Raw genomic sequence first — 15,570 nt, 5'->3', positions numbered from 1 at the left:
TGGCTGGACCAAGCAGCAGCTCCAAAGCACTTCCCAAAGCCAAGCTTGTACCAAAAGAAGGTCATGGTCACTGGTGGTGATCCGCTACAGCTTTCTGAATCCTGGCAAAACCACTACATTTAAGAAATATGTTCAGCAAACTGATGAGATGCACCAAAAACTGCAATGCCTGCAGCCGGCATTGGTCAACAGAAAGTGCCCATTCTTCTCCACGGCAACGCCTGACCGCATGTCGCACAACACTTCAAAAGTTCAACGAATTGTACTACGAAGTTTTTTGCCTCCTCCGCCATATTCACCTGACCTTTCGCCAACCGACTACCACTTCTTCAGGCATCTCCACAGCTTTTTGCAGGGAAAACGCTTCCACAACCAGCAGGATGAAGAAAATGCTTCCTTTTTTTTTTTTTTTTTTTTTTGTTTGTTTTGAGACAGAGCCTTGCTCTGTCGCCCAGGCTGGAGTGCAGTGGCCCAATCTCGGCTCACTACAAGCTCCGCCTCCCGGGTTCACGCCATTCTCCTGCCTCAGCCTCCCGAGTAGCTGGGACTACAGGCTCCCGCCACCTCGCCCGGCTAGTTTTTTTATATTTTTAGTAGAGATGGGGTTTCACCGTGTTAGCCAGGATGGTCTTGATCTCCTGACCTTGTGATCCACCTGCCTCGGCCTCCCAAAGTGCTGGGATTACAGGCCTGAGCCACAGCACCTGGCCCAGAAAATGCTTTCTAAAAGTTCGTCGAATCCCGAAGCATGGATTTATATACTACAGGAATGAAAAACCTTATTTCTCGTTAGCAAAAATGTTTGTAATGGTTCCTATTTTGGTTAATAAAGATGTGTTTGAGCCTAGTTATAATGATTTCAGATGCATGGTCTGAAGCCGCAATTATTTTTGCACTAATACTTGAGGGTGGAGGGTGGGAGGAGAGAGAGAAGCAGAAAAGATAACTATTGGGTACTGGACTTAATTCCTGGTGATGAAATAACCTGTACAACAAACCCCGTGACATGAGTGTAGCTATGTAACAAACATTCTCGTGCACCCCCAAACCTAAAATAAAATTATAGGCCGGGCGCCGTGGCTCACACCTGTAATCCCAGCACTTTGGGAGGCCGAGGCAGGCAGATCACAGGTCAGGAGTTCGAGACCAGCCTGGCCAACATGGTGAAACCCCATCTATACTAAAAATACAAAAATTCACTGGGCATCGTGGCCAGAGGCTATAGTCCCAGCTACTTGGGAAGCTGAGGCTGGAGAATCACTTGAACCCGGGAGGCAGAGGTTATAGTGAGCTGAGATCGTGCCACTGCACTCCAGCCTAGGCAAAAGAGTGAAACTCCATCTCAAAAAAAAAAAAAAAAAAAAAGTTATATAAAGCGGGGAATCCTGGCCAAGCCCTGGGCCAAGGCTTTCCAGAGGTGGTGACGGTTGTGCAAAAACCGGGAAGATAATTGGCTTAGGGGATGGGGGGCTTTCCTGGCCAAGGAATAGCATGCGCACAGGTACAGAGGCCTCTGGGACATTTGAGGAAGCGAAAGAAGGCCAGGGTGGTGAGGCCTGGGACCTGTACACCAAGAGCAAAGGGAAGTCAGGTGGACTCAAAATCCTCCCAGGAATTCCTCTCGGCAGGACTCGGTGCTGTCTGAAGAGCAGAGCCCCTGACCTCCCATCTCCTCCCCCACTATTCCAGGTGGTTTCTTGGAATGGCCTCTCACCACCACCCGCAGCCTCACCGAGCAGGTCTGGTCAGGTCTGGTCAGCACACATTCGCTTTTCTTCTCAGCCAGGTCTCAGAGCTGGGGCTGAACCCCTGAGGTCTTTTCACACTGAGACTGGACCCTCCAGCCCCTGACAGGGCTCACCCAGGGCTCCCCAACAAATTCAGGAGAGCACTGATACAAGAATGCCTCTTCTTTGATTTTTTTTCTGTCCTTTACTTCTCCCAAATTATCGCCCCTAGCAATGCCTAGAAAAGAGGAAAGTGGGCCGGGCGCCGGCGGCTCAATTCTGTAATCCCAGCACTTTGGGAGGCCAAGGTTGAGGCTTGGAGGTGGAGATTGCTTGAGCCCAGGAGTTCCTGACCAACCTAGGCAACAGGGCAAGACCTCATCTCTGCAACAACAACGACAAAAATTAGCTGGGCATGGTGGCACACACCTGTGGTCCCAGCTACTCAGGAGACTGAGGTGGGAGGATCGCTTGAACCCAGGAGATGGAGGCTGCAGTGAGCCATGATCATACCACTGCACTCCAGCCTGGGTGACAGGGTGAGACCCTGCCTCAAAAAAAAAAAAAAAAAAGAGAGAGAGAGAGAGAAAAGAAAACAACAAAAGAGGAAAATGTACACCATTAATACACCATTTAAAAAAAAAATCCCGGCCGGGCGCGGTGGCTCAAGCCTGTAATCCCAGCACTTTGGGAGGCCGAGGCGGGTGGATCACAAGGTCAGGAGATCGAGACCACAGTGAAACCCCGTCTCTACTAAAAATACAAAAAAAAATTAGCCGGGCGCGGTGGCGGGCGCCTGTAGTCCCAGCTACTCAGGAGGCTGAGGCAGGAGAATGGCGGGAACCCGGGAGGCGGAGCTTGCAGTGAGCCGAGATCGTGCCACTGCACTCCAGCCTGGGCAACAGCGTGAGACTCCGTCTCAAAAAAAAAAAAAAAAAAAAAAAAAAAAAAAAAAAAAAAAAAAATCCCTCCTAGGCCTTTGGTGACACCGTTTCACTAATGTTTGTTTTAGTTTTTTTGTTTATTTGTTTGTTTTTGATACAGAGTCTCACTCTGTTGCCCAAACTGGAGCACAGTGGTGCAATCTCAGCTCACTACAACCTCTGCCTCCTGGGTTCAAGTGATTCTCCTGCCTCAGCCTCCTGAGTAGCTGGGACTATAGGCGCCTGCCACTGCTCCCAGCTAATTTCTTTTCACTCACATTGACACAGTAAAGATGACAGAGTCTGTCAACTTCAGCACTTATTGTAATAAGATAGTAGGACAAATTTTTTAAGAGCTTTGCTTTACTTATTTTATTATTATTATTATTTTTTTTTTTTTTTGAGATGGAGTTTTGCTCTTGTTGCCCAGGCTGGAGTGCAATGGCACGATCTCAGCTCACTGCAACCTCTGCCTCCCAGGTTCAAGTGATTTTCCTGCCTCAGCCTCCCAAAGTAGCTGGGATTACAGGCATGAGCCACCACCCCCAGCTAATTTTGTATTTTTAATGGAGACGGGGTTTCTCCACATTGGTCAGGCTGGTCTTGAACTCCCAACCTCAGGTGATCCGCCCACCTCAGCCTCCCAAAGTACTGGGATTACAGGCGTGAGCCACCATGCCCAGCTTTTCTTTTCTTTTTTTTTTTTTTTTTTAAGAGAGCCATTACTTGGGTAGTTGGGGTCTGTGAAGTGGTAAAAATACTAGAAAATTACCTAAACATTTTTGTCAGGCCAACATTTTTATCCTGGGTACAAGGAGGGTGGGAAGTTTGCCAGACTACTCATAAGCCTTCTGTCAAGATGTTTCCCTAAGAACCTGTCACCATGCAGAGGGGAATACCCCATACAAGCAGCAGGCCTCCATCTCCCCAACCAAATGCCTTCCATTCCCTTCTTCTACGATGCATGAAACAGATAAGGCATGAAATCAAAGCTTTCTTTCCAGAACCGGCTCTCCAAGTGGGTGATCCAGTCCTGCATGCAATCTTGTCCTTTTGCCTGTTTAACTGTGAAACTGTTCTTGAAAGTATTCCAAAGTGACTTTAGGGAATATTCATATCTTGACTGTTTTTCACTTCAATAAAAAGTTAAGGCAAGCTTGGCCCATTCCGGGGAGCTGGAATCCAGAGGGGAGGGAGATAAGGTCCCAGTGCGCCTTCTGGCTGGGTTCTGCCGGGTTTATAGGAGGGCCTCACACCCCTCACCCCTGATTTCAAGCAGGAGGGTAGCAGGCAGAGCTTGGGAAGCCTCACCCAGACCCTGCTTCCTGCCAGGAAGGTCAGGGCCCTGCTCCCCTGCATGTGCCCGCTGCTGGGAGCAGGCTGGACCCAGTGGCCAGCTGTCCTGGACAGTGAGAGCCACAGAACCCTCAGCCCTGCCAATCTTGCCTCGGATCCTTTCTAAATCCCTTTAGCAGTTGATACTTTAGGGGTGGGAGGAAACAAAGCTCAAGGGTTAAATTAAATTTCTGGTTGTGACAGAGTTCACTCCAGGTACATGTATTCAGAGGCCAATCAGGCAAACCTGTGATTAACAGAGAAAGGCCTGACTCTGCCGGGCATGGTGGCTCACGCCTGTAGTCCCAGCACTTTGGGAGGCCAAGGCGGGTGGATCACAAGGTCAGGAGTTCAAGACCAGCCTGGCCAAGATGGTGAAACCCCGTCTCTACTAAAAATACAAAAATTAGCCAGGCACATTGGTGGGCGCCTGTAATCCCAGCAACTCGGGAGGTTGAGGCAGGAGAATCGCTTCATCCCGGGGGGCAGAGGTTTCAGCGAGCCAAGATCACGCCACTATACTCTAGCCTGGGCGACAGAGCAAGATGCTATCTCAAAAAAAAAAAAAGAAGAAGAAGAAAGAAAGAAAAAAGAGAAAGGCCTGACTCTTTCTCAGTGGTCCTGGACTCGGAAGCCCTGACCTCTGTCCCCAAACAGGGCCTTCCTGCCTGAGCTCTCTGCTATGCAAGGAATTCTGCGTGAAGTTAAAAAAAAAAAAAAAAAATCCTGGATTTGCTGCCTTCTGGTCTGACCAAGTTGGAATGTGCAGCGTGAAGAAATGCTCGTTGCCTGGGCAGGGACAGCCATCCACGGGAAAACAGACTTCAGTAAATAATGTCCTCAACCTTCCTGCAAAAGCCCGGAGGCTGCCTCCTGTGAGTAACAGATGAAACCCGAGGCCCTCCTGTAGCTCCTGGGCTGATCCCTCTCCAGAAGGTGACTTGGATGAGAAGGAAGGTGCTATGGGCTTCCCCCTTCTTTTTTTTTTTTCTTTCTTTTTTTTTTTTTTTTTTTTTTGAGACAGAGTTTCATGCTTGTGGCCCAGGCTAGAGTGCAGTGGCACAATCTCGGCTCACTGCAACCTCCGCCTCCCAGGTTCAAGCAGTTCTCGTGTCTCAACCTCCCAAGTAGCTGGGTTTACAGGTGCCCACCACCACACCTGGCTAATTTTTGTATTTTTTAGTAGAGACAGGGTTTCGCCATGTTGGCCAGGCTGGTCCTGATCTCCTGACCTCAGGTGATCCACCCACCTCGGCCTCCCAAAGTGCTGGGATTACAGGCGTGAGCCACCGCGCCTAGCCTTGGGTTTCCCCTTTCTTTCATTTCCCTTGCACCATCTTTGGCTGGACCCTCAGGGTCTCTTTCCTGCCTCCATACCTCCCACCCTCAAACCTACCATTGCTAACCAAAAACCTCCCTAGACCTCAGTCTCTAGCAAGTCACCCTTCAATACTCTTTATTTTTTATTTATTTAATTATTTATTTATTTATTTTGAGACGGAGTCTCACTCTTTCACCCAGGCTGGAGTGCAGTGGTGCGATCTCGGCTCACTGCAAGCTCTGCCTCCTGGGTTCATGCCATTCTCCTGCCTCTCCTGCCTCAGCCTCCCGAGGAGCTGGGACTACAGGCGCTCACCACCGTGCTAGACTAATTTTTTGTATTTTTAGTAGAGACGGGTTTCACCATGGTCTCGATCTCCTGACCTCGTGATCCGCCCGCCTTGGCCTCCCAAAGTGCTGGGACTATAGACGTGAGCACCGCTCCCGGCTCTTCAATACTCTTTAAAGTCTGAGTTCTTCAACCCTCTGCCTTGATGTTAAGACGTTTTACAATCGGTCTCCACCCTCTTGCCCCGTCTCCCCCACCATTCCCCAATGCATGCCCTGTGTCAGATGAGATCTGTCTCTCTTCCCTGCTGGGTCAGCCACGCTCTCTCCATCCCTGGCCCCTCACTCATGTTGTCTACATGTGGGGGCTCTCCTTCAAGGCCCAGCTCATGTCTCACTTCCTCCATGAAACCTTCATCAAGATGTAGTATTTAGGCCGGGCGCAGTGGCTCACATCTGTAATCCCAGCACTTTGGGAGCCCAAGGCATATTGCCCACTTGAGGCCAGGAGTTCAAGACCATCCTGGCCAACATGGCGAAACCCCATCTCTATTTAAAAATACAAAATTTATTCGGGCGTGGTGGTGCATGCCTGTAGTTCCAGCCACTCGGGAAGCTGAGGCAGGAGAATCATTTGAGCCCAGGTGACAAAGGTGGTAGTGAGCTGAGATCGCACTGTACTCCAGCCTGAGTGACAGAGCGAGATTGTCTCAAAAAAAAAAAAAAAAAATGTGGTATTTAACAGAAAGGACTCTGGAGCCCGCCTGGGTTCAAATCCTGGCTTTGCCCTTCCATCTCTCCACGACTTTGGGCAAATTACTTAATCCTTCTGTGCCTCAGATTCCTCCACTGCCAAATGGGGATATAACTGCACCTACTCCAGAGAGCTACTGTGAGGATGAAATGAATGACATCACACAAAGCATTTACGCCATACCCAACACATAGAAAGCACCTCAGAGGGCGAGTGCTTACTGTTACCTGAGCGTGCCATCCCTCCCGCGTCCTCTTTTCCCCAGAATGTCTCCAGCTAGCACGGCAGAGACCACACCTCTCAAGTGCATCTTGTACTGCTCACTGCAATTTCACGTGTAGCCAAGAGGAACAGGAATATTTTATCCGCAATCAGAGCATCAATAACAATAGCTTATTCATGAATGTAAAATATTCCTCATTCATAATGTGCAGAATGAGCAGGAGAACTGGCCCTGCTTCCTCCTGGTATCGTTTAACCCCTAAGAGGCCTAGGAGGAAAAAGATAGGGCAAACTATCAGGGGCACAAAGACACAAAAATGTCCACAGGATGGTCATTTGAACACCAAAAGGACAATCATTTGAACGACATGGTTTCACACCAAGAAGCGCTGCCTGGAGAGTGACCGGGTCAGAGGTGGGAAACTCCACCAGCACATGTTCCTCCTGGAAATGAACAGCACCCAAGCGACAGGAGACCCGAAGGCCCAGGGCCCAAGGGCCACTATACGGCAATAGCATCGGGGTAGGGTGGGCTGCAGGCCTTCTGCCTTACCAGAAGAATGCTGTGGCTCATGAATCAATCAGTTCAGAGCTCAGGATGATATGGGAGTCAGGGGTCACTCAGCCTTTTCGGGCCCCCATTCCTTCAGCTTTAATGTGAAGAGAATTGGTGGAAACAGAGGATCACTAACAAATCATCCGGTTCTGAAATTCTGTCCTGGGCCAAAATGATTTACACAATACTCTCTACTTAGATCAAGCAAGGGCGTACATAAAGCAGTGTTCAAAAGAAGGGATGGCTGGGTGAAACGGCTCACACCTATAATCCCAATGCTTTGGAAGTCTGAGGCAGGAGGATCACTTGAGACTAGGAGTTCAAGACCAGTCTGAAAAACATAATGAAACCCCATCTGTACCAAAAAAAAAAAAAAAATTTAATTGGCTGCTCATGGTAGTGCACATCGGTAGTCTTAGCTACTCTGGAGGCTGAGGCAGGAGGATCACTTGAGCCCAGGAGTTGGAAGCTGCAGTGAGCTATGATCATGCCACCACACTACAGCCTGGGTGACAGAGCAAGACCCTGTCTCTAAATAAATAAATAAACAACAAAAGTAAGGCCCTAGATCAGGGGAAGGAGGGCTTGCTACTTTACGTAAGATGTCAGAGAAGATCTCTCGTGAGGTGACATTATAAGGGGAAAAGTTTGTCAAGGGGAAGAACATTCCAGGCATAGTTCACAGCAAATACTTTTTGTATTCCCTGGCATGGAAGCTTGACTGCCAGATCAAGGAACAGCAAGGAGGCCCTTGTGGCCAGAGCTCCATGAGGGAGGAAAAGATGGGGTCAGAAGGGCAGTGAGGGCCAGGTGGTATGGAAGCCTCGACACCACCACAAGCACTTAAGCTTCCAAGTGAGATGGGAGCCATGGAAGGTCATGAGTGAGGCATGGCAATGCTTGACTTAGGTTTCTTTTTCCTTTTTTTTTTTTTTTTTGAGACAGAGTTTCGCTCTTGTTGCCCAGATTAGAGTGCAATGGCGCGATCTCAGCTCACCGCAACCTCCGCCTCCCAGGTTCAAGTGATTCTCCTGTCTCAGCCTCCTGAGTAACTGGGATTCAGGCATGCGCCACCACGCCCAGCTAATTTTGTATGTTTAGTAGAGACGGGGTTTCACCATGTTGGTCAAGCTGGTCTCAAACTCCCGACCTCAGGTGATCTGCCTGCCTCGGCCTCCCAAAGTGCTGGGATTACAGGCGTGAGCCACCGCACCTGGCCTTTGACTTAGGTTTCAAAAAGATTAATTGGCTGGGAGCGGTGGTTCACATCTGTAATCCCAGCACTTTGAGAGGCCAAGGTGGGAGGACCACTTGAGCCCAGGAATTCAAGATCAGTCTGGGCACCATAGTGAGACCCTGCCTCATTACTAATAATTTTAAAAATTAGTCATGCATGGTGGTGCGTGCCTGTACTCCTGAGCACTTGCGCCCAGGAGTCTGAGGCTGCAGCGAGCTGTAATCCCACCACTATACTCCAGCCTGGGTGACAGAGTGAGACCCTGTCTCAAAAACGAAAAGGATCAATCTTGTTGCTGTGCTAAGAGACAAAAAGAATCTAAGGCAAAAACAGGAAGACAAGTTAGGAAACAATGACTGTAATCCAGATGAGACATGCGGTGGCTTAGATCAGGGCAGTGGCAGTGGAGATGAGGAGAAGTGGCTAGATTAAGGACACAGAAGAGGGACCTGATAGGAATTGCTAATGGTGCGACTATCTGATGTAAAAGAATAAGAGGAGGCCGGGCGCGGTGGCTCACGCCTGTAATCCCAGCACTTTGGGAGACTGAAGCAGGTGGATCACAAGGTCAGGATATGGAGACCATTCTGGCTAACACAGTGAAACCCTGTCTCTACTAAAATACAAAAAATTAACTGGACATGGTGGCAGACGCCTGTAGTCCCAGCTACTTGGGAGGCTGCGGCAGGAGAATCTCTCAAACCTGGGAGGCAGAGGCTGCAGTGAGCCGAGATTGCCCCACTGCACTCCAGCCTGGGCAACAAGAGTGAAACTCCGAAACTACGTCAAAAAAAAAAGGAAGGAAGGAGGGAGGGAGGAAGGGAGGGAAGGAAGGAAGGAAGGAAGGAAGGAAGGAAGGAAGGAAGGAAGGAAGGAAGGAAGGAAGGGAGGAAGGAAGGAAGAGAGGGAGGGAGGGAAGGGAGGGAGGGAGGGAGGGAGGGAAGGGAGGGAGGGAGGGAGGGAAGGGAGGGAGGGAGGGAGGGAAGGGAGGGAGGGAGGGAGGGAGGGAGGGAAGGGAGGGAGGGAGGGAGGGAGGGAGGGAAGGAGGGAGGGAGGGAGGGAGGGAGGGAGGGAAAGAAAGAAGCACGGTGGTTGCCAGGGGCTGGAGAGTTAGTGTTGAATGGCTACAGTGTTTCAATTAGGAAAGATGAAAAGTTCTGGAGCTGCACAGTGGAGATGGTTGCACAGTGATGTGAATGTACTCTAGACCACTGAGCTGTACACCTAAAAATGGTTAAAATGGTCAATTTTATGTTATGTCTATTTTACCACCAGTTTTTTTCTTTTTCTTTAACTAGATGGAGAACTCACAGATTGGTCCACTGGCAAGGGTCCTATAAGGTTTCAGAGATTTATAAACACAAGCGCAAATGAAAAATTACCCTAGAGTTTTCCCATGATTAGCCGTGGGTACAGGAATCTCTTCCCCCATCCCACCAAGAGGGCTTCAGCATGGGGAGAAGGGTTCACTGAGTGAGGAGCGGCAGATTCCACACAAGCCTATTCCAGACCAAAGAACATCGTGAAAGAGGAGAGGACTGAAATAAGATGTCCAGAGAAGCAAAATGAGCTAAGGGGTTTGAAACAACGGAACAGAAACATTGTGGATCACCAGTGGTGCGGGACGTCTGGTGACAGCTTAGATGACCAGTCCAGTGTGAAGCTGATAAAGGGGCAAACAACCGCTAACGTTTATTAAGCACTTACTGTATGTCAGGCACCACTATAAGCACTGCGCAGGTACTAACTCACTTAATCTTCACAACCACCATCTAAGGGATGTTATCATCCTAATCTCACAGATGAAGGAAAAACTGGAACATGCCCCAAGGTAGAGTAGCAGAGACAGGATTTGAACCCAGGCAGTCCAGTTTCCGAGCTGAGCTAACCACGAGGGTACGTGACTCAAGGCAGGACTGTATGACGCCCAACACCATGAGTTTATAGGTTTCCATTTGTAGCTTCAACTCTCCAGCACCTCACCCCACAAAATCTCCTTGAACGTTTAGGACACAGCATAAATGTCTTTTTTTTTTTTTTTTTTGGAGACCGAGTTTCACTCTTGTTGCCCAGGCTGGAGTGTAATGGCGCGATCTTGGCTCACTGCAACCTCCGCCTCCCAGGTTCAAACGATTCTCCTGCCTCAGCCTCCTGAGTAGCTGGGATTACAGGCATGCGCCACCATGCCTGGCTAATTTTGTATTTTTAGTAGAGACGGGGTTTCTCCATGTTGGTCAGGCTGGTCTCGAACTCCTGACCTCAGGTGATCTGCCCGCCTCAGCCTCCCAAAGTGCTGGGATTACAGGCGTGAGCCACTGTGCCCTGCCCTTTTTTATTTTTAAGTCTCCGATCTTGGCTCACTGCAACCTACCCTTCCCGGGTTCAAGCGATTCACTCGCCTCAGCCTCCCATGATGTCTTGATTCAAAAGCTCTGCTGCTCTGAACTGCGCAGACTTGTCTCCAAGTCCAGCAACACTTCTCTGATTTTCTGCTTATTTACCAAAATGACCCTGTAAGCAGCTGACTGAAGTGTTACCGTGAGAAAACCATGTAATGTTCAAACGGGTTTTTGGATATTAAAAGAAACGGCAGTATCCCCTTGAGAAGTCGACTTAGAGAAAGCTGGAGGCTCACGGCGGGGGCAGGAAAGGCCTGTTTCTCACATGCCCATGAAGTAATGTTTACACAAGACTCCAGCTTCAAAGTCCACGAAAGTGGGGGACATGCAAGTTGGTTTCTAAGGAAACATCCATGATCAGGGGAAAGAGGCGTCTCTGGCAAGGAGAACTATCATCTTTCTCCGGTACTTTAAACCAAGGCATGAGAAGATGAAAAGCCATGGAAGTTCCTCTAAGTTCCCTGTGACTGGCTGCTTTAATTCTGCCACCCTCCCTGCCTGGCTCTGCAAAGGTGCTCAGTAAATAAACGTTCATGGAATGAACAGTCATCATGTACTCAGCGTACAAGTCCTTTGAGAAAAGGGGTCAAATCCCAATTCCCTTGAAATCCCGAGACATTTAATTTAATCAATGTTGAAGTAAAGTGTATAAGAAAAAAGTGCTGCATTTGGCAACACAAACACCAGAACCCAATCCCCAAAGAGCAAGAGAGAAATGGCCACCATGTAAGCGCTGGGAAGCCAGCCAGCGGTGCTTGCCATCATCTGTCTAGTTTTTTTCTTTTTTTTTTTTTGAGATGGAGTTTCGCTCATATTGCCCAGGCTGGAGTACAATGGCGCAATCTCAGTTCGCTGCAGCCTCCATCCCTTGGGTTCAGGCAATTCTCCTGCCTCAGCCTCCCGATTAGCTGGGATTACATAGGTGCCCACCATGCCCAGCTAATTTTTTTTTTTTTTTTTTTTTTTTTTGTATTTTCGGTAGAGACAGAGTTTTGCTATGTTGGTCAGGCTAGTCTTGAACTCCTGGCCTCAGGTGATCCACCCGCCTCGGCCTCCCAAAGTGCTGGGATTATAGGCATGAGCCACAGTGCCCAGCCCATCTGTCTAGTTTATATTCCAGACAGACTGTGCTGGAGATCCTCCTGGGCCCTTCTGAGTGTGAAGTCTAGTGGAGGCCCAGCACCATGGGAGCCAAAACAGGGATGCCTGGGCACCATGGGAGAGCACAGAGAAGGGGCCCTGAGCCCAGACTTGGAGGCTCAGATGGGCCTGGATTGGTGATTCAAAGGCCCAGGAAGACAGGGGACAAAGGGGTGTGGAAGAGCACAATAAAGACACAGGAGCGGCCCGGCGCAGTGGCTCATGCCTGTAATCCCAGCACTTTGGAAGGCCAAGGCAGGCAGATCACAAGGTCAGGAGTTCAAGACCAGCCTGGCCAATATGGTGAAACCTCATCTCTACTAAAAATACAAAAAAATTAGCTGGGCATGGTGGCACATGCCTGTAATCCCAACTACTCGGGAGGCTGAGGCAGGAGAATTGCTTGAACCCAGGAGGTGGGGATTGTAGTGAGTTGATATCGTGCCACTGCATTGCAGCCTGGGTGACAGAGTGAGACTCCATCTCAAAAAAAAAGACATAGGAGCATGGACCAGCATCATGGATGTGGGGACCAGCACTAGGCTGTGGCTGGAGTGAAAAGCCCACATGGGAAGTGGTGGGGGCTGAGCTGAGGACTGGGCCACGGCAGCCTTGGGTGCTGAGCTAAGGATGAGAACTTTGCCCCGAGAGCCACAAGCAGCTACTAAAGAATTTCAAGGAGGGGAGTAACATGATTTGATTCTTTTATTTTAAACTAACCACTATTTAAGCTCACTCTATCCATGGAGGAAAAGACCTAAGATAGGCAGACATTTAGGAGGCGACTGTAGCAAGTAATACAAACCAAAAACATTGGAAATGTTAAGAAGGTGGGTGACTGGCGTGGGCCAGAGACTGACCAGAGACGGTGGGGAGGGGGATGGAGAGACAGGGAGAGGGGAGGTGGAGGGGAGCCCAGATGTGCAGCCCTGGAGCTCGGAAGAGAAGCAGGCCTGAGAGCCACAGAGCCCCAAGAGGCTACCCGGAGAGAGAGTCCCAAGTGAGAAAAACAAAAACCCATGACAGGTCCTTGGGAAATTCTGCCGCTTTTGAGGTTATGGGAAAAGGGGAGCCCATAAAGGGCCTAGGAAGGGAGGGCAAAGTCATCCTAACCAAACAGACGTCAACACGAAGGAGATATCACCAAGCAGAGGGGGCAGGCTGTTTCAAGGAAGGAGAGGGCACAGCACTGAGTGTCCAGAGAGTTCCCTGGGCACTCCTATCAATGAAGTGGAGTCAGCAAGAGCAGTATTGAGTGGCAGGGTGGAAGCCTGGGGACAGGGAACAGGGGGACTGGAGTGAAGGGAAGATGAGGAAGAGGTGACAGGAATGGAACACGCAACACTTTCCAGTTGGCTCTCAAAGAATAGCACCACAGCAAGAGGGGTTTGGACTTGAGGGAGGTTTTCCTTCTTTTTTTGAGACGGAGTCTCACTCTGTCACCCAGGCTGGAGTGCAGTGGCCCGATCTCAGCTCACTGCAACCTCTGCCTCCCAGGTTTAAGCGATTCTTCTGCCTCAGCCTCCCGAGTAGCTAGGATTAGAGGCGTGCGCCACCACGCCCGGCTAATTTTGTATTTTTTTTTTTTTTTTTTTTTTTTTTTTTTTTTTTTTTTGAGACGGAGTCTCGCTCTGTCGCCCAGGCTGGAGTGCAGTGGCGCGATCTCGGCTCACTGCAAGCTCCGCCTCCCGGGTTCACGCCATTCTCCTGCCTCAGCCTCCCGAGTAGCTGGGACTACAGGCGCCCACAACCGCGCCCGGCTAATTTTTTGTATTTTTAGTAGAGACAGGGTTTCACCGTGGTCTCGATCTCCTGACCTTGTGATCCGCCCGCCTCGGCCTCCCAAAGTGCTGGGATTACAGGCGTGAGCCACCGCGCCCGGCTAATTTTGTATTTTTTGTACAGACAGGGTTTCACCATATTGGCCAGGCTGGTCTCGAACTCCTGACCTTGTGATCTGCCCACCTCAGCCTCCCAAAGTGCTGAGATTACAGGCGTGAGCCACCGTACCAGGCTGGGAGGCTTTCTGTAAAGGAAGTGGAGTATGTGCCTGTTTATTTGCTGAAGGGACATTCACCCCAGGCTATGGGTGGAATACTGGGCAGGGAAGAGGTGAGAAGAGAAAATGGGGCTCAGATGATGGAAGGAGGGTCCACAGGAGTGGATGGAAGGAAGCGGAGCTCCCTTTGCCCAGTGACAGGGCAGTCAGTCCTCTCCAGCTGACATTGCCATGTGGGAATGCAGGCTCAGTGAACATGACAAAATGTTGAGAGGCCACACATTCCATATTTTCATTTATTGTTTTGTTTTGTTTTGTTTTTCTGAGACGGTATCTCACTCTTTCGCCCAGGGTGGAGTGCAGTGGCGCAATCTCGACTGACGGCAACCTCCGTCTCCCAGGTTCAAGCGATTATCCTGCCTCAGCCTCCCGAGTAGCTGGGATTACAGGTGCCTGCCATCATGCCCAGCTAATTTTTGTATTTCTAGTAGAGACAGGGTTTCACTACATTGGCTAGGCTGGTCTCGAACTCCTGACCTCAAGTGATCTGCCTGCCTCGGCCTCCCAAAGAGCTGGATTACAGGTATGTGCCACCATGCCCGGCCAGTCTCCTGATTCTTAAATGTTTGCAATTACCTCCAAAAAACAGTTTAGTTTTTGTGCAGGCCAGAAACATGGCTATGGCCCAAATTGAGCCAATGACCCCTCTACGTAACTCCCTATGACCCAGGATTTCCATACCCCATAGTCGCTCACTTCTTCCCCTCCGGCTCACTCTCCATGTGGGCATCTCCCTCCTAGGAGGCCTGAAAAAGCATTTCCTTTAGAGGATCAAAAAGACTTTTTCTAAACTCTGGTAGATCTTCCACTAGAAGTATATTCCAACCCTTTAATTCTAAGTCTTTGGTTTCTGCCCCACCCTGGCTTCTGGGTTTAATAGGTACTGTCTTAAAAGCATGTGGATATTCCACAGTAGCCCTCCCTATGAAGAAACCCTTGCGATTCCTTCTGAAGGAGTACGTAATCCTTCCGCAGTAAGTGCATTTCCTATGGGCTTCTCACAAAGCTGAAAGAAGACTAGGATTTGAATTTCCAGGCCCAGGAGAAAGAGGGGCTGGGCTCCTGGGGTCCTGAGCCATATCCTTCCAGGTGTGGCTTCCACAGCCCAGGCAGGCATGCCCATCTGTGATAAAGGGTATCATTATCATAATTAAGGTCATCTGTCTTTCAGTCCCCATCACTTCTCTCACCTGCATTTGGGGTGGAGATTGAAACTGCCCCGGCTTGGCTGCTGGCTTCCTTCTGTTTGTTCTGGTCTTTGCATTCCAGTGCTGATGGCTGTGGTGTGTTCTAACAAGGATAAAGATTATCACCAGGTCACTCATCGAATCATCCAATCAATGAGCACTTTTCAAATGCCTACTATGGGTGTATAAAATACCAGAGACCCCATGTTTACCACCACCCACCCCCAACACATCCTAGCCCAGCCCAAGCCCCAGCCTTGCCTGGAATTTCTAGCTGTAGAGATGATAACAGAGAATCTTCAGAAGACAACTGGCCTAAGCTGTGGGAATCTCACACAAAGGGGACAATGCTATCTTGGGTTCATCCACCCACCAGACCCAGTCATTCTCCTCAAGGGCTTTGCGAGGACAGAAGGAGAGAGA

General features: G+C 49.7%; 1 protein-coding gene across 2 annotated transcripts in view; it reads right to left on the bottom strand.

Moving 5' to 3' along the window:
- Positions 1-15,570, bottom strand: part of AHNAK (AHNAK nucleoprotein) — a 113,453-nt gene that overhangs the window by 43,665 nt on the left and 54,218 nt on the right. For both annotated transcript variants that reach the window (XM_005577594.5, XM_045370511.2), the window contains exon 5: positions 15,151-15,250. In XM_005577594.5, the coding sequence (XP_005577651.1) occupies positions 15,151-15,250 (100 nt within the window). The remainder of the gene's footprint in view (positions 1-15,150; positions 15,251-15,570) is intronic.

Source organism: Macaca fascicularis, chromosome 14 (genome assembly GCF_037993035.2).
Source record: "Macaca fascicularis isolate 582-1 chromosome 14, T2T-MFA8v1.1".
Taxonomy (NCBI): Eukaryota; Metazoa; Chordata; class Mammalia; order Primates; family Cercopithecidae; genus Macaca; species Macaca fascicularis.
This window is presented reverse-complemented; position numbering and strand designations above follow the sequence as displayed.